At 40.4% G+C, this 25,353-nt stretch overlaps 2 protein-coding genes and 2 non-coding genes across 6 annotated transcripts in view; all 4 read left to right on the forward strand.

Moving 5' to 3' along the window:
• Window positions 1-1,883: 1,883 nt before the first annotated feature.
• ska1 (spindle and kinetochore associated complex subunit 1) lies at window positions 1,884-9,127 on the forward strand. Its single transcript, XM_028585968.1, has 7 exons — window positions 1,884-2,089; window positions 4,420-4,505; window positions 4,596-4,711; window positions 5,322-5,416; window positions 6,594-6,731; window positions 7,069-7,238; window positions 8,498-9,127. The coding sequence occupies exons 1-7, from the start codon at window positions 1,908-1,910 to the stop codon at window positions 8,644-8,646; spliced, it is 936 nt and encodes a 311-aa protein (XP_028441769.1). The 5' UTR covers window positions 1,884-1,907; the 3' UTR covers window positions 8,647-9,127.
• A 430-nt stretch (window positions 9,128-9,557) lies between these two features.
• trnaq-uug (transfer RNA glutamine (anticodon UUG)) lies at window positions 9,558-9,629 on the forward strand. Its single transcript has one exon. It is a non-coding gene; the product is annotated as a tRNA-Gln (tRNA).
• Window positions 9,630-11,229: 1,600 nt separating this feature from the next.
• On the forward strand, window positions 11,230-11,301 carry trnaq-uug (transfer RNA glutamine (anticodon UUG)). Its single transcript has one exon. It is a non-coding gene; the product is annotated as a tRNA-Gln (tRNA).
• A 2,337-nt stretch (window positions 11,302-13,638) lies between these two features.
• Window positions 13,639-25,353, forward strand: part of akap13 (A-kinase anchoring protein 13) — a 95,494-nt gene continuing 83,779 nt past the window's right edge. For 2 of the 3 annotated variants that reach the window (XM_028586072.1, XM_028586073.1), the window contains exon 1: window positions 17,327-17,377. In XM_028586072.1, coding sequence (XP_028441873.1) covers window positions 17,329-17,377 — 49 coding nt within the window. In that variant the 5' untranslated portion in view covers window positions 17,327-17,328. Of the gene's footprint in view, window positions 13,871-17,326; window positions 17,378-25,353 lie in introns of those variants that run through there. The other variant, XM_028586074.1, reaches the window with a different exon arrangement.

Genomic DNA, 25,353 nt, shown 5'->3' on the forward strand with positions numbered 1-25,353 from the left:
ACATACATACATACATACATACATACATACATACATACATACATACATACATACATACATACATACATACATACATACATGCATGAATACATACATACATACATGCATGAATACATACATACATACATGAATACATACATACATACATACATACATACATGCATACATACATACATACATACATACATACATACATGCATACATACATACATACATACATACATACATACATACATACATACATGCATACATACATACATGCATACATACATACATACATGCATGAATACATACATACATACATACATACATACATGCATACATACATACATACATACATACATACATACATACATACATACATACATACATACATACATACATACATACATACATACATACATACATACATACATACATATATACATTGACTACAAAGTTGACTAAAAAGAGGGGGAAAAAAATCATCTTTTTGAAATTGATCTTAATGCCTTAATTAAAAAAATGAGGAAAAATCCAACCTTTAAGGACACCAATTTTCTTTGTGAATGAATAACGTATCATAAATAAATAATTGTTCTTCCTTAAAATACAGGGGTCATACATAAGTACACCCCTATGTTAAATTACCATTGAGCCAGGCAGATTTTTATTTTTAAAGGCCAGTTATTTCATGGATCCAGGATACTATGTATCCTGATAAAGTTCCCTTGGCCTTTGGAAATAAATATAGTGGGAGACATGGGATGGGAATCATGTGAGGCTCGCTGGAAGATATGTATGGCCCAGTTATGGAATCGTCTATTAGATATGGACGCAAATAGGTTGAAAAGGAAAATATTTCTCTGGGATAAACACATTCTTGGTCTTTGGTCTAACGACATATGCAAATTGTTTTGTAATTATGGTTTTGGGGATTTTGTTTCTTAATAATGAAAAGCTGAATATCGGTTTGTTTAAAGAATCTGTGTTTGCTAAAGACAAAAAGCAGTGGACTGATGATATATGGGCTAAGCCAAAATTGCGTATTTTTGTAATGATAAAACCAGAATATGGCACTGAGAATTATGTTGTATATAATTTGTCAAAAAGGCAAAGATCCTTATGTGCTCAAGTGAGATCTGGTGTTTTGCCTTTGACTATTGAAACAGGACGATATGTTAATGTAGAAGAGGAAAAACGTATTTGTCCTATGTGCTGTTTGAATGATGTAGAAAATGAGTTCCATTTTGTTTTCTATTGTCCTTTTTATCGTGAGCAGCGTGATTTTTTGTTTTGTAGGATAAAAGCAGAGATTGATTTGGTAAATATGGATGATGCTCAAAGATTGAGATGGCTGTTCACATATGAAACATATAAATTGGCTAATTATTTAGATAAAGCCTGGGAGAAGAGGAAAAAAGCTCTTTATCGAGTGTAGATGAGAACTAGTTGTTTGTGTGTGGTATGTGTGTACGTGTATATACATGTATGTATGTGTACTGTTGTCTAAATGTCTATATATTTGTATTCATGTATTTGTTTGAAGGATTTGTATATGCAATGGGAAGATGTTTGTTGAATAAGTGAATTTGTGGTGTCTTGTAATCCCATGTGGGATGGGCCAAGATGTTTGGCATGACACAGAAATAAAATATAACTAACATACATGCATGCATGCATATATACACACATACATAGCCTACATATATACATACATGCATGGATGTCTTATTTTCTTATTTTTAGTACATAGTTTTTATTTATTCATGTAATCTTTTCTTTAATGTATTGTTTATTTTCTTTTAATACGTTTATGTATGCACCATCCACCAAGGTAAATCCATAGACAGTATATAAATCATCTGATTACGACTTTCTTTCTTTTCCTGCTTGTAACACTTTCTGGCCAGCAGGGGCGGTAATCAATGGCGGTAATGCACCTTAACGCTTTTGGCCAACCAAGGAGAAGAAGAAACAGAAGGCGAAGAAGAGAGAGCGTTCGCCCGGTCTATGGCCGTGACGTCTCCAGTAATTTAAAATTGAACCGGGAAGAAGAAGGGAATATACCGGAGTATACGGAGAGGAAGAGAGGAATACACAGCTGGGTGTAAGTATCTTATTTCCTAACTGTGTTGAAAGGTTATCGGTCACACGGAACGGTCCTCGCAGAGACTGTGCAGCCTGGTGTAAAGCTAATTCTCTCCGTCTGTTATCAACGCTAATGCTGTCTGTCTGTTATTAAAACTAATGCTTGTGCTCTGCGTAACACTTACACTTGATATTACACATCATATTTACCTTTGGCTGTGTCTGTCTGTCTGTCTGTCTGTCTGTCTGTCTGTCTGTAGCATCAAAGTAAATCTTGTGCTTTCGTAACGTTATATTAACTAATGTTAAAGTCCTCATGTGTTCCATGCAGTGACCTGTAGTGACTTGCTGCCTGTACTAGTCTTGCATGTGCAGACCTTCCTCCACAGCGTCACAGGTCTGGCTAGTCCCATAGACCGTATATAAGGCTAGTCCTCACAGCATTCCTGGATGAGATAAAAACGTGATCGTGGGCCTGTTTCACAAAAGCAGAATATATAAATCCAGGATAACTGATAAAGCGAGGCTTGACCTAGTCTAATCTGTGCATCCTGGCTTGGTGCGTTTCACAAAGGCCGAGCCAGGCTGAGGAGGAGCGACTAGGTCAGGCTGAGGAGGAGAGACTAGGTCGAGCCAGGCTGTAGATACGCTACTTTATACAGAGTGAGCAGCAGCTTCTTGTGGAAGTATGATGACGTGAAACACATTATTTGAATAAAAAGAAAATAACACGGCCGCTGTAACGAAACAGCGAGAGAAAGTGTAGCAGACGATCACGGACCGACTGAATGTGTAAGCAGCCTAAATATCTACATTAACTGACCACTGCTCTGAATGCAAACCCTCATACTCCTACCATTCAATGATTAAGCTACTAATCATTTGCACAAATTAACAATTGTACTCTTTGCCTTAAAAGTAAGCAGAAGATAACTCAGAAAATTTACCATGAAGATCCATTTTCTATAACGCTAGAATATGAAGCGTAAATATCTCTTTCACTCTGTTCCTCCCTCTCTCTCATTGGCGAAAATATTAATTTCCTAAGTCATATTAACTTCCACTACTCTCTTTTAATGCAAAGTGTACAGGTGTTCGTTTTTGCAAATGACAAGTGACACATTGAATGGTTTCATTTAAGAGCTGTAGTTCATAAATGTATATTTTTAGACTGCTATTATCTGTCACGCTTTTTCTCGCGTTTTTTTATTTTTTATAGAGGACGAGTTTCCTTCTCTACATATTATATGCCTTGCTCCCTGGTATATATGGACATAGAAAATAAAGACACTGAAGAAATTGCACTGTAAAATCTAGAAACTATAAAGATAATAAAGTGATAAATTCCATGCACACTATAAACATGAATGGAACAGAGTATATTCATCAGTTATTTCCCCCCAGGCAAAATATAAGGTCAAAAACCATTAAGGTGTCCTCTCCCTGTTGTTACATGAATGTACAGTAGCCTACATCACTAGATAGTTACTGGTCCAGTGAACTAAGTCTATAATTTGGGAGGATTGTACAGTTAGGATATGTTCTTAAAATTGTACAATCCTCCAAAATTATAGTCCCAGTTTACTGGACAACACAAATTGTGTGCTAAGAATGCCAAATACAATGCACATGGAAGAGGAACAAACATGATCCTTATTGTTAAAGAATAAAAAAAGAAATTATAAACTAAAATAATGTAAGGTGCATTGGGGAACTATAGAAATGTACAGCATTGTATGTATTGCCCTTAGTAACAGACTGTGCAGCTAGCCTGGTCAGGACCAGGCTAGCTAGAATAGCTAGAATAAATCTCCATGGTGATTTATGTGCCTCTGCTTTCGTGAAACCGAGTCAAGGCTAAATTCATTCAGGATAACCAGGAAATCCCGGCTTAATCCCCTATCTTGGTTTTGTGAAACAGGCCCCTGGTTTATTGGCATTTCTTTAAACCAATCACAATCATCTTGGGCGGCGCTAAGCGCCAGATGGAGCAACCGTGCCGCTGCAAAATAGCCTCGGGAAGGAACTTGTTTTGGTGGAACTTGTGTACTTTGAAAAGTAGTTTTAGTCGTGCAACAGAAACCTCAGATTGGACAGATAGTCTAGCTAGCTGTCTGGATTTACCCTGCAGAGATCTGAGGAGCAGTTAACCATAGTCCTCACAAATCAGCCGGAGGTTAGAACGCCAACACAAAGAAAGAGGAAGGGGACGGATATCCGGCCGAAAATAAGGGACATCCGGCGGAATTTCTGGCGGCCCTCAATATAGACTAGCCTCTGCCTGTAGTGACCTGTAGTGACCTGCTGCCTGTAGTGACCTGTAGTGATCTGAGTGTGTCCCTTCCTCAGAACCATGAATGAGCTGGAAGATGTCAGCCATCACATCCAGGACAGGATCTCTTCCTTACAGCGCATGCTGGATCTGTCTGTTGCTGGTAGGACGCAGTGATTTTATCACAACTGCTAACATTTGATTTATTACGATACAGAATAAAATGTGTCATTTTTTCTTTCTCCACATTTAGAATTGCCTCAAAATAAGATGAAGAAGCTTGGACAAGAACTCTTTGTACTGGAGGAACTTCTGGAGGAGTTTGAAAAGTGTGTTGGTCAACAGAGAGAGCAGCTGAAGCATCTGAAGGTAGAGTGGGGGCCTGCAGTAGAGGTGGAATCAGCTTTCATGCAGCTGTGTGCAGCTGTGCACCTGGCACAGTTTCAATTCAAACCTGTACAGCACTGGACTGTTAAAGCCAATATTGATATTAAACCATATGGTAGTCAACATTTTTTTTATTTATTTAATTATTTATTTATTTATTAGTAAAGACGGCACACATTAATCAACATTTGTGTAAATGTGGCGGTGTTAGCCAGCCGCTAGCTTTCAACTGTAGTCCTTTAGGTGTTCTGAGAGCTTAGGGATTCTCCTTTTATACCCAATCATGACCAATTAACCTGTTCACCTGTGCAGTGTTGCAAATAGTTGTTTTTTTGAGCATTCCTCAACTTTCCCAGTCTTTTGTTGCCCCTGTCCCAGCATTTTAGGAACACGTTGTAGGCATCAAATTCAAAATGAGTGAATATTTGCAAAAAAAACAATGAAGTTTATCAGTGTGTATTCAATTGAATATAGGTTGAAACGGATTTGCAAATCATCGTATTCTGTTTTTTATTTACGTTTCACACACGGTCCAAACTTCATTGGAATTGGGGTTTGTACTTCATGACCATCCCGTTTGATTGTGTTTCAGCAACTTGAGAAGTCTCTCCAGAAGGACTTGGAGGATGTCCAGCACATTAAGGACAACGTACCTGCACACATGCCCCGGAAGAAAGAGCCAGCAAAGTGAGTTCTCTTTGCTTTTCAGTATAACACTGGACTTTTTCTATTCTGAACAAAATCCAAAGCTGCCCACGTATGTCCTAACAGTAACAGAGTTCAAAGCTCAGCGAACACGTCGTCACATCTTGGGCGACCATAGCTCAGTCCGTTGGGCTGGGAACCAGAGGGTCGCTGGTTCAAGTCCCCGTACGGACTAAAGCACGGAATGTAGATTGGTAGCTGGAAAGATGCCAGTTCACCTCCTGGGCACTGCCAAGGTGTTCTTGAGCAAGGCACCGTATCCCCCCCCCAACTGAAGGTGTTCTTGTGAACTGAACCCAACATCTCTCCATTTGTGCATGAATAGGTCCTGAGCATGTGTGTATTTCAGGCCTGTGTGTAGTGATTTCTAACAGTGTAAATTGTAATTTCAATAAAAAAAAAACTTAATTAAAAATTAAGTAGATCAGTCAATACACACAAACTGCAATTTATTATATTTGCAATTACAAATATAATAATAGAGGTAAACACAACAACAAATGAACGCAGACCTCTGCCAAGCCATGTTCTCTTTCACACTGTTAATGCAATTTTTCCAGTCAGGAACTAATTTTTCCAATTATTCTGACAGCACATGAATGCAGCGCAAATGACCTAGCCCACATGTTAATGAATGTAAAAAATAATTTGTGTATCCCGCTTTGTGATTTCCTCGGCCCCTTGTTACACCCCTCCCCCACGTTTGAAGTCAGGCCAGGATTTTTTCGGTGATCCTGCTGACAGACAGACAAACCAAGCCGAAAAACATAAACTCCTTGGCCGAGGTAAATATGAAGTGTAATAAGTGTAACGCAGAGCACAAGCTGCCTACGTAGCTCACCCCCACATTTTTTCAGTTTTAGTTTTTTTTGTTTTTGACTATCCAGCTATCCAAACGTACTGTACAATACCAGGCTAATAGGATGCCTTCAGCTGGGGCACCCTGGTGGCTCAGCGGGTTTGGGGTGCGCCGCATGTACCAAGGCTCAGTCCTTCGCGCATCGAGTCATTTACCCTCTCTCTTCCCTCTTTTGTCTTCAGATGTCCTCTCAAATAAAGGCCACAAAAGCCTCCCCAAAATAATCTTGAGAGACAACCAAAGCTTTAGCTCTGCTGACTTAACTGAAGTGTGGTGTTTAATGTTCCTCTCATGGCTCAGTGGAAGCCAACCTGTAAAGAACCAGAGAGAAGGTGGAGATCTTCAGCCAGCCCAGCCGGAAAATGTCAAGAAGACCAACAAGAGCTCCGTCAGAGAGCTGGAGGTCATCACTATGCCAGAGTTTCAGAGCATCCCTCAGTAAGTTCTTCCCCTCACTAATATCCAGCATGATATCATCATGATGTTGATATTGTTCATGATGTTTGTGGGACATAATACACTGGGGGAACATTTCATCTTGTTTGCTAGTGAATCTTGTGTGTGTACTGGTAGTTCTGGGGTTTGATTCCTGTAATGTTAATTTAGACTTTTTTTTAGATGTATTTTGATCATATTCCCCAGCTCTACATGTTGATATTGCATATTAAAGATAACTTTTTTAATATTTAATATTGCCAAGAGATGAAACCTTCTTTTTGTGTGTGTGTGTGTGCCTGTGGTTCTCTAAAGCTGAGTCCCGTTGTGTCCCACTCAGGTACATGAAAGGACGTGCATCATATGAACAACTTAATGCCGCGGTGCAGAGCATTAACACGGCGGCAGCAGCCAAGTACAAGATCCTCCGACAGCCGCTGAAGAGTCTCAACAATCACACACGCAAGCTGCACCAGCGCTTCAAGGACCAGGAGACAAAAGACACAAAAGGTACACTGCCCGGGACGCCTACCCTGATCACAGATGGGGATGTTACTGATGAACCGTTTCACGGTTAACCAGCCGTTACCGATATGACTACTATGACGATTAGAACGCAAATTATTTCCTCATTTCGGTTCCACTTAATGTGTCGACTGAAATATTTTCCCTCTGTAGCTCTGAAACGGACGTAAAAATATTACATTTCCTCTGTAGTCTACCGTTAGCCAGCTACCGTAAATGTAGGCTACTTTTAAAATGCCATATTTTCCCTCTGGGCTCATCAAAACAGACATAAAAGCATATTAACCATTCACTGCACGTGGTCGCTAGTAAACATATTACATTTACAAGAATCGTTTTAGGAATCATAATCGTTTTTAAAAGTACCGGTTCGGCATCGGAAACGTAAAAAATTCAAACTATACCCAATCCTAGCGACCACAAAAATGATGTCCTGTCCTTTTTTGTTGAAACCACAGAGTAAAGCAGGAAATCCAGCACGGTCTCCTGTCTAATCTATCGCCAGAGAACAACGCAGAGAGAAAAAAATAGCGAAGCAAACACACACGGGTTACAATGGCTATTCAGAGATAATGATCAGTATGTTTGGATTATGCATTTAGTCGGACCATTAGATGACGTAGAGATCTGAAATCCCATACATCAATATGCTTTTATTATCATAGGTTTTTATCAGATTGGGAACGGTGAGTTTAATGATCCATAGTGTATACTAGTGATGTGCAAATGAAGCTTCAAGAGCCATTATTTTTATTTCCCGAGGCCACTAGATGGCGCTGTCTGTTTTAAAGAAAACTGCTCTAGGACTGACAGCTCAGTGTGCTTTAACCCTTTGTTGAACAGAGAGCGCCATCTAGTGGCTCAGGAAGTAAAGGGAATGCTTCATTTGGACTGAGAGTTGTAATCGGTCCTTAAAAGTTAGGCCCGAGCCCAACAAGTACACCCGGAGCACAAGCCCGAGCCCATGAGAACACACAAGCTGTTGTACTAATCTTCACTTTGACAACATATATATCACAAACAAATAGATAAAACACTAATTTTGACAACATATAAAGAAACGTGCTGTAAATAAAGACAGCGCAGGCTAATACAGGAACGTGCCCTTTTAAAACCATGGATCTGTAGGACTCTCAGGGTCTGAATAACTTAGCTGAGTAAAACCTTTCAAATCTGGAACATACAATTATATAAAACGACGCGACGCAGCACTGGTCTCACTGTTGTGTTGAAATGTCTTTCAGGTCACCATTTTGTGGTGGAGGATGACATCCGTGAATTTACTCAGATGAAGGTGGACAAACGCTTCCAAGGGATTCTGAACATGCTGCGACACTGCCAGCGGCTCCGGGAGCTTCGAGGGGGGGGCGTCATCCGATACATGTTGTTATGAACCAACGTGACTTCATCCCATGAATTTGCGCTTAGGTCGTTTTTTTTCTTTTTTATTATGGTGACATAGTAGGCCAACAGAGTTAGTGAGAATAAAATATTTCCTGGTTAATTGTAGTCCCAGCAGTTGCTGCATATTTCTGCACCCTGTCAAACACAAAATATGTAGTTTTTGATTTGTCAGATATTTGGCCTCATTGCTTGAATTATATTATACATTCGGCACACTTTTCGGAGCAAAAAGTGACAGTCACAGAATGTGAGCCCGCTCAAATTGTCATCTAAATGTACACATTTAAAGATTTACCCATGGATATGCTTTAATGTGCCACCTGTATGTGCGCATAATACTGGAATATGTATACATGTTTGTATGTTGTGGTATAAATGACTATAAAGACTTTTCTATTTTGAGATATTAACATTGTTAAAAGTGTCAACAGCATCTTGCATTAAGCTAAACTAAATAAAAATCAAAGAAAAAAAAAATGTGACTAATACCTTGAAATCCTTTTCACTCACTATCCTATTTAAGCGTCCATGTTTACTCACAACAATTATGTTACAAATATGAGGAATGGTCGGATTTTTCAAAAGGTTTTCAATTTCAAAGTTTTAACATTCTGTGGTCCTGCCAGAATGACATTAGGTTTGTGAGTTGATAAAATAGATGTTATTGTTTTGTGTATACATATATGTTTGGCTTATACTAATTCACTCACCTTATTGCATTGACTAAACTGAGGCCTTCAGGTTAATACAAATACAAAATCACTGAATCTTACATTTATCTGTAGGATAGCAAGACATGCTGCAGCACGGATACTTTGATACTCTAAAAGATGTGATTTGGAGACTTCAAATATTGACAACTTTACCTGTGTTTTAAACCAATTCACCTGACCACTGCGTGGTTCCATGGTGTAATGGTCAGCACTCTGGACTTTGAATCCAGCGATCCGAGTTCAAGTCTCGGTGGAACCTTAGCTCTTCATCTAAGTGGTAAGTCTAAACTGGAGTCAGCAATCCAGTGGTAGTGGAGCATTTGAGGCTTTATTCTTCTTTATCCTGCAGAGACAACTGACTACAAATGCGTTCATGAGATGAAACATGTATGTAATGACCAGGCGCTGTCAACAAGTTCAGTCTTATACACAATCCGAGAACTGAATCCTACCTTTACCTGGAGGATAACAAGACGTGCTGCAGCAAGGATACTTGTTCTCCTTCATCTGCCATGCTACCTGTAAACATCAAGTCTTTACTGTCGTTATACTTGGAGTATTCCAGATCAGATGCAGAAACTGAAATCCAATTTGCAAATACGATTGGATTATACAAATTCACTCACCTATTTGCATCGATTAAACTGAGGGCTGCCTTCTGCAGTTTTGCTTTTGTTGATAATATGAAGACTGTGTCCAGGCAATCCGCTAAAAGATGTGATTTGCCAAGCCATTAGAATTGTAGTATAGTTCTTGACAGAATACACAAAATGCTTAATTCTTCTATAGGTTATTGTAGAATGCTTATTTATGTCAAATGTTACTCCCGTGCTGGCATAAATCTGAAATTTGACCTGGAGATAAGTCAAACACTGCCAGTCCAGTATTCGGGTCATTGAACTGCCCTGGAGGTCACCCAAAAAAATGTCTATGCCGCAAGTCCCAATTTTGTCCGTCCACAATGAATTAAGGTTGACCCATGACCGCCTCAGCACATAACCCTAGAAAGAAGAAAGAGCTGAGCCATCTCAGAAGGCCTTTAACTTACACATGCCAATGATGACATCAACCAACGCATTGGCTGGGAATTACATCCAGGTCAGTTGCTAGGAAGGCAGCTATGCTAGCCACTATACCACCAATGCACACATAAAGTTTGCTATGATTGCATTAAGTCCAGTTAACGGAGAAATCAGTTTGCAAGATTGAATTTAGCTCACTGCTTCGAGGAGACTTCAAATATTGACAACTTTACCTGGGTTCTCAACCAGTTCACCTGGCCAAGCTAGGTTCCACGGTGTAATGGTCAGGACTCTGGACTTTGAGTCCAGTGAGCTGAGTTTAAGTTTCAGTGGAACCTTAATTCTGCATCAGATGCAGAATTAACCTGTTTTGGGAATATCCCAGGTATTGTGCCAAGTCTTGCCTGGCACAATACTTGGGATATTCCAGGTCGGGAACCGAAATGCAGTTTGCATATGTGGATTATGTGATTGGATTATAACTTCACGCGCCTATTTGCATCGATTAAACTGAGGGCTGCCTTCTGCAGTTTTGCTTTTGTTGACAATATAAACGCTGTGTCAAGCAAATCCTCTAAAAGATGTGATTTGCCCGGCCACTTGAATCATTAGTTCTTGACAGAATACACAAAATGCGTAATTCTTCTATAGCTTAGTTTAGAATGATTATTTCTGTCACATGTTAACGCCCGTGCTGGCATAAAGCTGAAATTTAACGTAAGGTTGAAACATCGTGTGAGTTTGCAAATGAGATTTAATTAAGCTCACTGTTTCTAGGAGACTTCAAATATTGACAACTTTACCTGTGTTCTAAACCTGTTCACCTGACTTCTCCAGGGTTCCATGGTGTAATGGTCAGCACTCTGGACTTTGAATCCAGTGATCCGAGTTCAAGTCTCGGTGGAACCTTAAGGTTTTATGGTTGTGCGTTGAATCGACAGCGTACCCCCGCAGACCCCTCTGCGTCTACGCCGTAGCCTGACGTACAGCTCTCGAAAAATGTTGCAGCGTCGCTTGGCCATGGCGTGGTAGCGTTGCATTTCCCCCCCCCGACTCATTTCCTGGTTCTCCTTCTCCATAAACATCATGAAATCAAGGAGAGGGTTAACTTCTCCTGCTCCAGATCTCCCACCGTGGTCAGAAAGAACAGGGGAGTCTCTTCGGTTCTCTCACTAGGACTCTAGAGTCACTACTCACTCTGAAGATAATCGCAGTCACTCTCTCACTTCTCCCTTGCTCTATCACCTACTCCCCCACACACACACACACACACACACACACACACACACACACCGGCTCAACACACACACCAGCGCACAAGTATAAACATCAGGCCACTTACGTAGGCTACGGCGAAAGCTCTGCGTGGAGCCTCGGCAGAACCATAAAACAGCCTTTAGTTCTTCATCTAAGTCAAAAGTAGGGCTGCTCGATTATGGAAAAAAATAGAATCGCGATTATTTCGGTCAATATTGAAATCACGATAATTTAACACGATTACTCATTGACTTCTGGAAAGATGTTGCAATTATTGAACTTAAAAAAAGTTCAATAAATCAACAGTAAAAAGAAGAAAAAAAAACTGTGACATTTGCCTTAATACTTTTCCTATTTAAACTTTTTTTATTCAGAAAACAAGAGAAAATAAGAGTTTACTTGCAAAACGTAATGAGCTAAATAATTGTTTTTCTCGATTATTCTGTTTTTGTGATCATTGGGAGCAGAAATCATAATCACGATTAAATTCCGATTAATTGCCCAGCCCTAGTCAAAAGTCTAAACTGGAGTCAGCAATCCAATGGTAGTGGAGCTTTTGAGGCTTTATTCTTCTTTATCCTGCAGAGACAACTGACTACAAACATGTTCATGAGATGAAACATGTATGCAATGACACATGCGCTGTCAACAAGTTCAGTCTTATACACAATCCGAGAACTGAATCCTACCTTTACCTGGAGGATAACAAGACGTGCTGGCTTATAAAAAAAACTAAAAGTAGTAATTGAGAGTTTTGGTTGCATTAGTGCATTCCCCATGTTAGGTGAAGTGTTGTGCTGAGTCAGGAAAGAGATCTATCCGAAGACATCCAAAAACGTTCATGTGAAATGTGTTACCAATTGTAAATACATAGCAGCTCTATGAGCAAAATCAAAGCCAGCAGCATTCAGCAGGTATCTAGGACTGACAAGGCTAAGCCATGCCACTTCAGCTGCTTTCAGTCCGTTTAAAATGAGTGAGAGCACCAATCACACACAGTGTTCATGACCACAATGGATGCAGCCTTTCAGTAAGTGTCCCTATACTGTTATGAGCGCTTCTCTGCTTCAAGGTGTACTTTCCTCTTCTACCGCCAGAGGGCGTCCTGTCCTATAGGAACCCAGCTGGAGACAACAGAACAATCTGTGCCTTCCAACACCCCACCATGTGATTTACTATGGCAGAAACAGATATTCGTACGTCGGTCCCAACCATAGACAGTATATAAGGTCCCAACGGTCCCAACACAGTTCTACAGCGGACCAACAGAACGTCTCCAGTACGCCTGCGCTGGCTCCAGTGACTGGTACCACGTGGCTCTGGGGAACATTTATTGTAAAAAAAAAAAACTTTTGCAAAACAACATTTTTTGGAAAACGAGATTTAATTGACCTAACATAACCAACATACGGAACTAAACAGAGGGGAAGTTATAAAATAAAAACCTGAAACTTAACTAACTTTAATTATGCATTAATATTAATTGCTACAACAAAACATTTAAAAACACCTCAGCAATAATGCCCAGTCCGGAGTCACAAAGTCTAATTCCTCGTCTCTTAAAACGTAAAGGATCAAAAACTAAACAGACTTTATTTAGTCCTTTTCACATGCTCAACAGGTTTTTTATTTTATTTTTTTAATTTTTTAATTTTCTTAACCTTTATTTTACCATGAAATAATCCCATTGAGATTCTTTTACAACAAAGTCCTGGCCAAGACAGCAGTATAATAATAAAATAATAAAATTTTTAATTTAATTTAACATCATCTCAACATAATCACCAGCAGCGCTCAGTAACAGCGCATGTGCATTTAGTACTCAAATAGTCCTTTATCCTAATTTTAAACTGTGTGATTGTTGGTAGGTTAGTCTAATTTAATGCGATTCTGCGATTTATACCAGGATTAGGCTAGGCTAGGTTAGTCACTAAACTGGTTTTATTTTGAAAAGGATCACCGGATGCGAGCGGTTTCCTCTTGTGGAGCTTGACTGGGGACCGTCTTCTCAGCATGGACCCAGCAGAGCAGTGTGGTCCCAACCAGCGCCCAGCAGTTTGAACACGGATCCGGATCCGGACGGGACAGGAATGCTGCTGTCTGCCAGGGGTCGCGTGCGCTGATCAGGTAGAGAGAAAGGACCGAGATGCGTCACAGAGTCCCCGGGACATATCCGAGCCGAGTTAGAAGACAAAAGACGGTCCGATCTCAGCGCAACAAGGTAAGAAGAAGAAGGAGCTTTGGGCTTCGTGCTGCTGTGGGAAGTTTCTCCGGCCGTACGCGTACAGCGACGCAGCCCGGTGCTACTTTTCCTTCCCCGGTCACGGTTCGGTTCGGAACCGTTCGCAGCTCCAAATCGGCGACTCTGAGCTTTAGTTGGACTCTTCTGCTGCTGGAGCTCCGCGTTCCGGCTCAGGGCTGTTTGTCTGTTAGATACAACGCTGTGTGTGTGTGTGTGTGTGTGTGTGTGTGTGTGTGTGTGTGTGTGTGTGTGTGTGTGTGTGTGTGTGTGTGTGTGTGTGTGTGTGTGTGTGTGTGTGTGTGTGTGTGTGTGTGTGTGTGTGTGTGTGTGTGTGTGTGTGTGTGTGTGTGTGTGTGTGTGTGTGTGTGTGTGTGTGTGTGTGTGTGTGTGTGTGTGTGTGTGTGTGTGTGTGTGTGTGTGTGTGTGTGTGTGTGTGTGTGTGATTTTAGCCACATTAATGGACGTACATGGCCCTGTAGGCTACTAACCTATGGCGTCGCTATTACAGCTTTAATAGTCTATAATTTGAGTACAAAGTAAACTCCTTCTGTGGTGCGCACAGCTGAGATTGATTTGCAAGTCTACTGTTGGCATGGGAAGTTTCTTTGGGAATCTTTTGAGTGTTGGATAAAGCTGATGGTCTGATGATGAAGATGATGATGATGATGATGATGATGAAGCAGATAATGCAGCCATATTCCAGCAGTGTGAGCCAGGCTGCTCTCAGCTGCTCGCATGGTTCACCTGGTCTGACTCTAGGATGTAGCCTACAGTATATGTCTTCATCAGTGGAGTCTCAGCTCTCTGCTCGGTTCCAAACTGTGGGGACACTCCTCTGAATGGGAGTCTGGCTGAATGTGAGCAGAGCAGACGTTCTGTAGGGAATTGTGTTTTTAAGCAGTGGTAGCCTACATCTCAAAAAGTGAAGAAATGGACCCTAAACTCAACAAAGAGACTAATGTGGGGAATCCCTCCAGTGTGTGTGTGTGTGTGTGTGTGTGTGTGTGTGTGTGTGTGTGTGTGTGTGTGTGTGTGTGTGTGTGTGTGTGTGTGTGTGTGTGTGTGTGTGTGTGTGTGTGACATGCTGGACTGAATGTTTGCCAGCATCATCTAAAGTGTTGGCTATCATTCAACACAGACAGACAGACTGACTGATTACGTACCTACAAAATCAAACATACAGAGTGAGTGGATCAGCACGTCCACAGTAGTAAGATTGTTTTAGGTACACAGGGCACAGTGTGTCCCGCTGTGTGCTGCTGAAGCCGCTTCTTTCTGACAGAACAGAGGGGATCGAACTGCAGAGCCCACTGTACCCACGACAGGGCATGGTGCACGTCTTTTTATTGTGATATCTGGCTGAATACATAGGTCTAATTAATTAAGTTAGCATTAAGAGTTAATGTCAGCATTAAGTTAATGTTGACTTAAAGTTCTGACTACTTAAAACTGTTTTCTTATGAATAATGTAACATTTGGGTTCATGGGAGCATCAAATCTGGCTGAAAATATGTTCTTCAATGGAACAGTCCCTTTTTTAAGGCGAGAGTTGTAAAATCCAATAAAATGAGGGAGAGAGAGAAAAGACGATTGGAATTATTCTTTTTGCAAGTTCATATTTAACTAGTACAACTTGTCTTGTGCTATGAAGTCAGTAAGTCATATGATTAATGTGTGAATAATATGTTTATGCAAAGAAAGGGCATCAGAACAAAGGGACGTTCATGTCATTTTCAAAGGTCTCCTAGTGGGGAATATCAACGCAAAAACCCCGATGGAAAGGTTTGGGGCAAGAAGTCCGAGCTCAACAATGGCCGGGCTTAAAGAGCAACGCATGCAGAGGAGGGAACATGTGGGTTAAAATGAATTTGATTGGCTAAACAAGTGAATTTCCTTTTAACAAGCCTACACGTCTTATATTTTAAAAGATCTGATAAAGAGATGTTAAGCAGGGACGAAAAACAAAGCAGTAAATCCAGAAAGGGAAACAGGCGAGGCGTGATATATCGACCAATCACAGCCAGTTCTCTCACCCTGGTGACAGAGAGAAGCTGTACATCTGTTTCTTCTCTCTCCAGCTGTTTCCTTTTCTGTCTCTCTGTACAGTTTAGCTGCTTGGTCAGCATGGTCACAATTCCATTCATACCAGCTTTTCCTGTTCCAGAGGCAAAGAGAGGGGATTGGTTATTATTATCAAGACAGCCGGCAAACCAGCCAACCAATATCTCCGACAGACAGACAGAAAAAACTGTCTTTTATTAATTATGATCGCATTGATAAGGGCTCATTGGATTTTACATCCCTATTGTGTTTATCTTTGAGGTGTAACAAACCTGCTACTGTTGAGATTATGGCTATATATCAAATCAATATTTGGTAACAACCTAAATGTCTCTAGAGAACTGTTAGAACCAAAACAAGGCATTAAATGTCTACTTTTTAGTCTTGTTTATTATTATTTATAGTAGTTATAGCTATAATATTTTATTGAGACAAGTTCTTGTTTGTGGTTTGACAACATTTAATATTTGGCTCCCTTTCTTACTTGAAAAAAGGTTTGTAATGAACTTGTTCATATTTAGGTAAGATATTAAAGACATTTTGTATATGCTTGATGTGCCATATGCTTGGTTTTTTGGCCAGTGTCATAAAATATAGTGTTTCCGTTAGGGCTGGGCAATATATCGATGATATATTAGACTAGATATCGTCTTAGATTTTGGATATTGTGATATGACACAAGTGTAGTATTTTCCTTTTTTTTTTTTTTTTTTTATTTATCCTTTATTTTACCAGGTGATGTCCCATTGAGATAATCAAATCTCTTTTACAAGGGAGCCCTGGAGCAACAGTACACAAGTTACACAGAATCACAAAAACAGACACAGCAAACAAAAAACATTTACAGTACATGTAAAACAATTTAAAATAACATAAAAGGGCTTATTAAAAACATGTGCATTGTTCAAATTTTGTTTGTTTAAGTAATTGTTTAAAATGTTTAAGTGGGATGAGAACAGAAATCTTCAAAACATTTTGGAGTAAATTCCAACACCAAGGAGCAGCATAACTAAAAGCAGTCTTGCCAAATTCTGTTGTTACACGGGGGATATTCAGAGCCAAGTTTTAAAGGCTGCCTTACATTTTCTGAACTTAGCAGACTGTTCCAGCTGTTCTATTGTCATTACTTCCACTATTTATCCAAAATCTCATTATGTTAAAGGTACAATATGAAACATTTCTGCATTAAAATATAAAAACGACCATATCTATGTTATATATATTTTGTTGAGTTACGTACTTGCACTATCCCAAATGTTTCCACCAAATGTCAAACCCAGAGAAATCTGTTATTCTATTTCTGACACGGGGCGTTCCCTTTAGTCGCCTGTCAGTGGCGTCATACAACCTTTGACCCCTCTGGTTACTCTGGCCACATGAGGAGCAGCTCAAGTGTGGAAATCTGGGAATGTGAAAAATGGGCAGGTATGTTGAGAGAGAGAGAGAGAGAGAGAGAGAGAGAGAAACGAGTGCTGTGGTGAGGACAGAAGACATTTCCTGTAAAGAATCCTCATGACTGCCAGACATTTAAACCGAGAACATGGGTTTCCTTTGGGCGGACGAGGTAGTAAACACTGTGAATTGGGGCTGTAGCGGTTTGTGTATTCGTCAAGGTACGGGGGGGTCACGGTCTGGTGCACGCTGCTGCCGTGCGCAGAATCCACGGTTTGCAGATTGATGCACGTAATGTGGAACCACATTTCACGAGTGCGAGTTCCGCCCGTAAAACTTCTAGCTGTTCACCGTTAGCAACGTGCTGAGGTTAGCGCAACGAGCAGATCGGCGAGCGCAGATGAAAACGGCGGAGCTGGAAGAGCCATCTGTGGGCCCCCCCGGTCAGCTACAACAACAGCAGCGGAGAGAGGAGACCCTTAGCGTTCCACCACCTAGTGAGAACATGTTGGCTGTCAACCACTATTTTTAGCTCTCTTATAATCTCCCAGGCTCTTGAAAAGGCAGAAATACACAGCACACTGAAAGTACACACCCTGGTTTCTCCTGTGTGTCTCTGGCCTGGAGTTGTGTCTTTGTGACACACAGCGGTATGCGGGGGCTAACCAGAGCTGCGTGTTTTGCTGTTGAGTCATACTCTGTCTCTCCCTCTGCTACCCTGTCCTCTGAGCTCGGCTTCTTTCCTTGGAACTTGTTGTTGATCAAGCTGTCATGCATTCACAACAGGGTTTAGTTTACATTTTAGGGCTGTCCTCGACTAAAGAAATTCTTAGTCGACTAACACTTATACGATTTTATCGACTAATCGATTAGTTGATTTAATTGACAGAGCTGTGCGCTTTCAGAGGTGGTTAAGACTAGAAAAGCACAATATAAATGTAGTTAATTAACCATCTGTAAAACTGAGTTTCTCCACAATTAATCCTGCAAAAGCACCACTTTAAATCTTGTGTTTACCATAAATGTGCTCAGAAGTTTCTTGGAAATAAGTAATTAAGCATGAATAAGCATAAAAAATGACTAATCGACTAAAGAAATCTTAGTCGACTAAGACCAAAACGACCGATTAGTCGACTAATCGACTAAGAGGTGGCAGCCCTATTACATTTCTTCACATATGCATGCATATTAGAGCTGTCTGTCGGACACAATCTGACCATACGCATCACAGCAATATATTGGGATTTAAATTTTTTTTTAAGAAAACTGTCCTAGTGTACAGTGAGGTAAAGTTTTAAACTCACCTGAATGAAATGGCTGTCATTGGTACTAACATCATCACGCAGGAATACTACTGGGCTCATTAAACCAACAGGAGTCTCAGCTTACGTATGCAACTCCAAAAACTGTATGCAGAAATATTGAAACGCACCATTTTAGAATAAAATAAAACATTTCTGCTGCATGGGATTAACATAAAGTGGGCGTGTCTGTAAAGGGGAGGCTCGCGGGTACCCGTAGAACCCATTTTCATTCAGATATCTGAAGGGTCAGAGGTCAAGGGACCCCTCTTGAAAATGGCCATGCCAGTTTTTCCCTCGCCAACATTTAGCCTAACTTTGGACCATTATTCAGCCTCCTCCCCAACATGCTAGAATGACATGGTTGGTACCACTGGATTCCCTGGGCCATTTAGTTTCATATGACAATATCAGATGAGGAGAACAGTGCTCATGACAACTTCTATATTTAAACTTTGAATTCAGTTCACAACGTGGCATAATGGAGCAAGAATGTATGGGGGACGCACGTTTTTATTTGTTGTTTTTAACAGACACGCATTTATATATTTATAATATACATACACAGCCTTTAGCGGCTATTATAGTGTAAAACACTACATGTTTGTATGAAAATATAAAAATATACAGTATATTATATTTGCACAAACGCTCCGCCCTCTATAGACCCTGCAGGCTCCGTTGCTTTTTAAATGTTGTATGTTTTTGTTTTCCATACCGATTGATTTTATCGATTAGAGAGGCTACTTTCGGTAACTAAACGTACAGTTTTGACTGCAGTTGATAACGTCTCTAAACTGTAGTTATAAACTCGACAGAGGAAACCGAGCTAGACCTTTTAGCTTCTGAAATAATCACTGAGTTAAGCTGCTGTTTCTCGAGCGTCTCTCTGGGGATGCAGTTCCAAATGAACATACATCGGCGTATCTAAGATTAGAGCTCTGCTAACGTTACGATAGCCTCTCTGAGCAAGTGTAACGCTGACGCTGTCATGCACGCGGCACGCAACTTCATGAGGGGAGGGAGTGGCTGGAGCTGGAGCTCCTCTGTGTGCGCTGTAAAAAAAAAAAAGAAATACACCATTGTGTATATACTGTATATACTATATTTTTACTTATTTAACTGTCTAGTAAAGTTCAAATAGTGTTTAAAAAGTGCAATCCACATGTTTACATGTTTATTACAGTAAATAATAAATAATCTAAATGTGTGGTAAAGTCACATATTTGTTTTTATATTTCTGCAATCTGCACTTTAGTTTGTGTGATTTGTTTCTGACTTTCATATGAATGTTTACACCAGGCTTGGTCAGTGCTCAATATACTACTGGGACTGAAGTAGTTAAATAAAAGATGTCATTCATATAAATTCATGCATCACCTAATTTCATCATCACATACAGGCCTGGCCTCCAGGAAACAACAGTTTGTTTAATCTATCTAATCTTGTCTTGTTCATACTATACAATGATGTATTGCTTTGTTGAATAATACAGAAGACAAAGAGCTTAAAAAATTATCTCATATTAAATCTCAATTGCAATATTTTTTTAAAGAAATTGCAATTAGATTATTTTCAAAAATCGTTCAGCCTCACTTTTGCATTACTTTTGAGTTACTTTCACCAAAATAACTGCGGAAGTTTGACTTGGCAGGTAGCTTGTGAATTCCACCACTGGATAAAGTCTCCTCTTTATCCACCGTTGTAACATGCATTACTGAGATTGTAACGTAATTGCGTTACTTTTATAACGTGTTACTCCCAACACTGTTGGTAAGCAGTTTTTCATTTTGGAGCCTGGCTAGCTGTTTCCTTCTTAATGCTAAGCTAGGCTAACCACGTCCTGAGTCACACTCCCAGATTGATATTCATCTTCTCGTCTCACTTTTGTGAGAAGAAAGCAAATGAGTAGTAGTAGTATTCCTTTTAAAAAGGTAAGAAAGTGTGCTTCTGTTCCAGCCAGGTCTGGGTCAGGGTCCAGCTATGGTTGGGGGCTTCTGGGAAATGGTGTTTGTCAAAGGCCTCTAAAGACGTGATTTGTTTTTGTGTCTACACAAACTGAGTGAACTTCTCAATGTACTGATTAGCAAAGGTTTATGTTCAAAGCTGGATTATTAATCTTTTAAAGGTCCTATACATGCTGCTTTTTGGATGCTTTTATATAGGCCTTAGTGGTCCCCTAATACTGTATCTGAAGTCTCTTTTATATAGGCCTTAGTGGTCCCCTAATACTGTATCTGAAGTCTCTTTTAAATAGGCCTTAGTGGTCCCCTAATACTGTATCTGAAGTCTCTTTTATATAGACCTTAGTGGTCCCCTAATACTGTATCTGAAGTCTCTTTTATATAGGCCTTAGTGGTCCCCTAATACTGTATCTGAAGTCTTTTTTATATAGGCCTTAGTGGTCCCCTAATACTGTATCTGAAGTCTCTTTTATATAGACCTTAGTGGTCCCCTAATACTGTATCTGAAGTCTCTTTTATATAGACCTTAGTGGTCCCCTAATACTGTATCTGAAGTCTCTTTTATATAGACCTTAGTGGTCCCCTAATACTGTATCTGAAGTCTCTTTTATATAGACCTTAGTGGTCCCCTAATACTGTATCTGAGGTATCTTTCCCGAATTAAAGCCACTAGAGCCAGTCCCACAATGAGTTTTCCTTAGGATCTGCCATTTCTGTGTCTGTAGCTTTAAAAGCTATTGAGGAGGAGGGGGGGCAAGGTGGAGGGTGGGAGTGTGGCCTTGACCAACTGCCACTTTGCTCGTTTGAAAGCCATGATGTCTCTCTCTCTCTCTCATGGGTGGGCCAAATTCTCTGGGCGGGCAAAGCAGAGAAAGGGGAGGTAACCTTTCCCCTTATGATGTCATAAAGGGAAGATTCCAGATCGGCCCATCTGAGCTTTCATTTTCTCAAAGGCAGAGCAGGATACCCAGGGCTCGGTTTACACCTATCACCATTTCTAGCCACTGGGGGACCATAGGCAGGCTGGGGGAACGCATATTAATGTTAAACAAACTCATAAAGTGAAATTTTCGTGCCATGGGACCTTTTAATGCGTGAGTTTGAGATGTTCTTACTTCTGGAGCAGAAGCTGGACCATGTGGTCTTATTGAAGCTCTCTATGGGAAAGGTTGATGAAAATGTCGTTGAGCAATAGAAGGAGCGCTTTGAGTCTCCAATGGCATTTATTGGACACATACTGGTATGAAGATTTTCTGGATTAGACTGGTCCTTCCCATACAGAGCCAGGCAGATTTTCATGCAGTGATTCATCAGAGTCTTGACACTGTTACACTGTTGTGCTCTGTTGTTAGGTTGCTCCTCTCGCCAGGAGAGAGACAGGGAATTGCAGTGCTGGGTGGTCATATTACAGTAATGTCACTCCAGCAAGTTATGAAAAGGAGCTGAAGTATCGTATTCATTCTGAAATGTTGTCACGTGACTACTTACCACATATCTAAGATTAATTTATTCAAATATATAGTGTATTGTTTTTTTTTATACTTACACAAACAAAGAATACAAGTTATATTTGTATATATTGTGTTAATGTTTGAAATCGGACTCAGTGGTAGACAAAGAAGATAAAGTAGGAGTAATGTAGGCACATTACTCCTACTTTTATCTTTATCTTCTTCTTGTTTTTAATGTTGTGATAAAGTTCTTAAATTTCATTCATAATGGTCTTTTAAAAGGTCTTACAAAGTCTTACATTTGACTTGGTGGAACCTGCAGAAATCCTGAAACACTAGCAGCAGCTGGCTAACGCAGTTACATTTCTAAAAAACAAATCTAGTTGTAGTCTTGCAAAGTGTGACCCTGCAGGATCCCAAGTCTTGACATAGTCTATAACTTGTTTTTAGATTGGGCTTTCCATAGTCTTTTCTCAGTCTATAAGTGTGTGGTAGGCATTAGATGTTGGAGAGAGAGAGAGAGAGAGAGAGAGAGAGAGAGAGAGAGAGAGAGAGAGAGAGAGAGAGAGAGAGAGAGAGAGAGAGAGAGAGAGAGAGAGAGAGAGAGAGAGAGAGAGAATCATGTCAAATTCCACAGTGCAAAAGAACTGGACTTTTTCATGATGTCTCACCGTTTTAGTGTTGTTGAAAAAGTTTTCTATCGAAGCCTTCTTTGTTAAGGAGAAGAGTTTGCACCGTCAGCAGCTATCTTTAATCACAGGGATAACTGCGTGGCCTCACAGGGCTGCTGGGAGATCTGATGAGTCGTATCCTACAGCACTGCCACTAATCACACCCCTGTGGAATTTTGTGTGTGTGCGCGCGTGCGTGCGTGCGTGCATGTGTGCAACAGTAATTGCCTGGCGTTTCGCTGCATCTACTGTAAACACTCTTTCTGTCGGTGTAAAGGCTGTTGTGCCTGAGTGGCAGCGTGAAGCTGACTGGAGCAGTGGCTCCCACGCTTTTAATTCAATAATCTGTGAAGACACTGCGCCCGCTCCATGGCAACCAGACATATCCGAGGTAAACACTCAGCATATGCAACACCTCTGAGGTGAAAGCAACCGTGCACTCCGATCACGCTCTGCTACAGCTGTAGTGTATTTAAGATCGGATGGAAAAATGTATCCTGCACTATGGCAACTGTTCCTATAGCAACAGACCAATGCTGCCTACAGTATAGACACATTACAGCTGATTGACTATTTCATCTTAATGTAATAATTTCAGCAGTGTGAGCAGTAATGTGTGCAGGCTTTCTGGTGTGCTGCCTTTAACAAATGCAGCTGTCATACATTAATGTTACCGTGACGACAAATCTGAAGACAGTGTGAATGAACAGAAAAAATGTCAAGTCAAGCATTTTATTTGTAGTAATTATGTATTCATCACGTTTGATGACTATAAACAAGGTTTGAGTACAAAACATATGGGCCCATACATTGTGTACCGTACATCACATTTATAAAACATTCAGATGACATTGCAGTACCAACCATGAAAAACTGCATACACATTGCTTAGTACAAATGCGGAGTCATGTCAGATCTGTATTCCGCATGGCGGAGCAGTAGGCCTGCACGATTCGGGGAAAAATATGAATCCCAATTATTATTTATTTTTTTTTTAGCTTAGAATTGATATCAAGATTCTCTGCCAGGATTTTCTTTCTCACGAAGTTTAATGTTTATTGCACACATGAACCATGACAAAACAAATTGGCAGTACCAAACATAGATTTTTTTGGCACCTAGAGCACACTGTGCATCACCACAAGCCTGTAAACATAGAGGCTTCAATGAATAAAGAAAAGAAAGTTCATACTGGCCATTTAAGTACAGTAGGCTACCAAAAATAGTGACCTATAACACATTGCACTAAATATGGCCCTGATACAGGCTCTATCTGAACTAAATATGGCCCTGATACAGGCTCTATCTGAACTCCTTCAACATGTCTTTACATCATTAAAACATGTCAATCAACATGGGGCAGTTACAACTACAGTCGAGAAATGGAGTTTGTCAATTGCCAATTTAAGTACGCTATCAAAAACAGAATGATTTCTTAGCACACACTTTAACTGCTTGCCTTTCATGTCTTCAGCTGTCCTATGAAAATAAAGGCCGAAAAAAAAAAATCGAGATTGCGGTTTTATAACGATGAATCGTGCAGGCCTATGGAGCAGAACAAATCCGATGTGTTGATTAGACAGTCAATGGATAGAAAGGACTTGCATGTCAAAGCTCTTATGAGTGATTGAAACAAATGGAGGCTAACCCTAAGCCACTTGTGACTGTTGGACCCGCTGGACGTGGGGGGGGGCACTGCATGCTTCAGAGGCAACTTTAAAATCCTGGCTGTAAGCTCTGCTGCTCATACTCAAGTCTGCATTCAGCCAACAAAGACTGCAAGTGGCTAGAAAAGACCAATGAGAGACAAACGACAGAAGATCATTTGCACTTAACCCAACACAAAGCTCGCCTTGTCCCAGCTAATAGTAATACTAATTAGTGATGTGATTAGGGACACCCCTGTGTGCCGGGTCTCTTCTGAACTCTGAGGTGTTGGACAAAACCAGAGAGACACAGAGAGATTATGTCTCCTTTGTCTGCTCCAAATCTTTCCTGACAGCTGTGGGATCACACAGGCTGCTGCTGGTCCACGCTCCTACACAACATGAGCCTCCGCAGTTAGCATGGAGTCGTCCAGTCAGTCCCTCCAGAAAAACGTGATTATGCGATCGCATAATTCAATGCATAATCAGCCAAAGTCCACATATTTATGCAGGGGTGCATTTTTTTCAAATACGGAGCACTTTTGCCGCATAAATTGCCGATTTCCGCGTAAAACACGCGGGGCTTGCATGGTTTCATAATCCCCGCATTGTCGTTGCAAAAAAAGTAACATATATCTTAGCGTTTACTTCACACAAAAGCAGCCATTTTCCCCTGTTGCCATGGGAATGTTATGAAGTCACGTAATTACGTGACGTGAACATCATAGAAAAGCAGGGTGTTGGGAGAATCACTTTTTTTTTCTCTTTTTTATCAAATCGCAGTTCCCGCAATTTTATCGCATAAAATTGCATAAATATCCCGCATATTCCATCGCATTCTTTTAAGAAAACGTGCTGCATAATCAAGGATTTTTGCTAAACTAAAAATGAGCTTGATCATTTTTATCGCGGCCGGAAAAATTTCCATTTTATTTCTCGTTTTTCGTTAACGATATTTAAAATGTCTTCCAGTTCC

This window comes from Perca flavescens, chromosome 8 (genome assembly GCF_004354835.1).
Source record: "Perca flavescens isolate YP-PL-M2 chromosome 8, PFLA_1.0, whole genome shotgun sequence".
Lineage (NCBI taxonomy): Eukaryota > Metazoa > Chordata > Actinopteri > Perciformes > Percidae > Perca > Perca flavescens.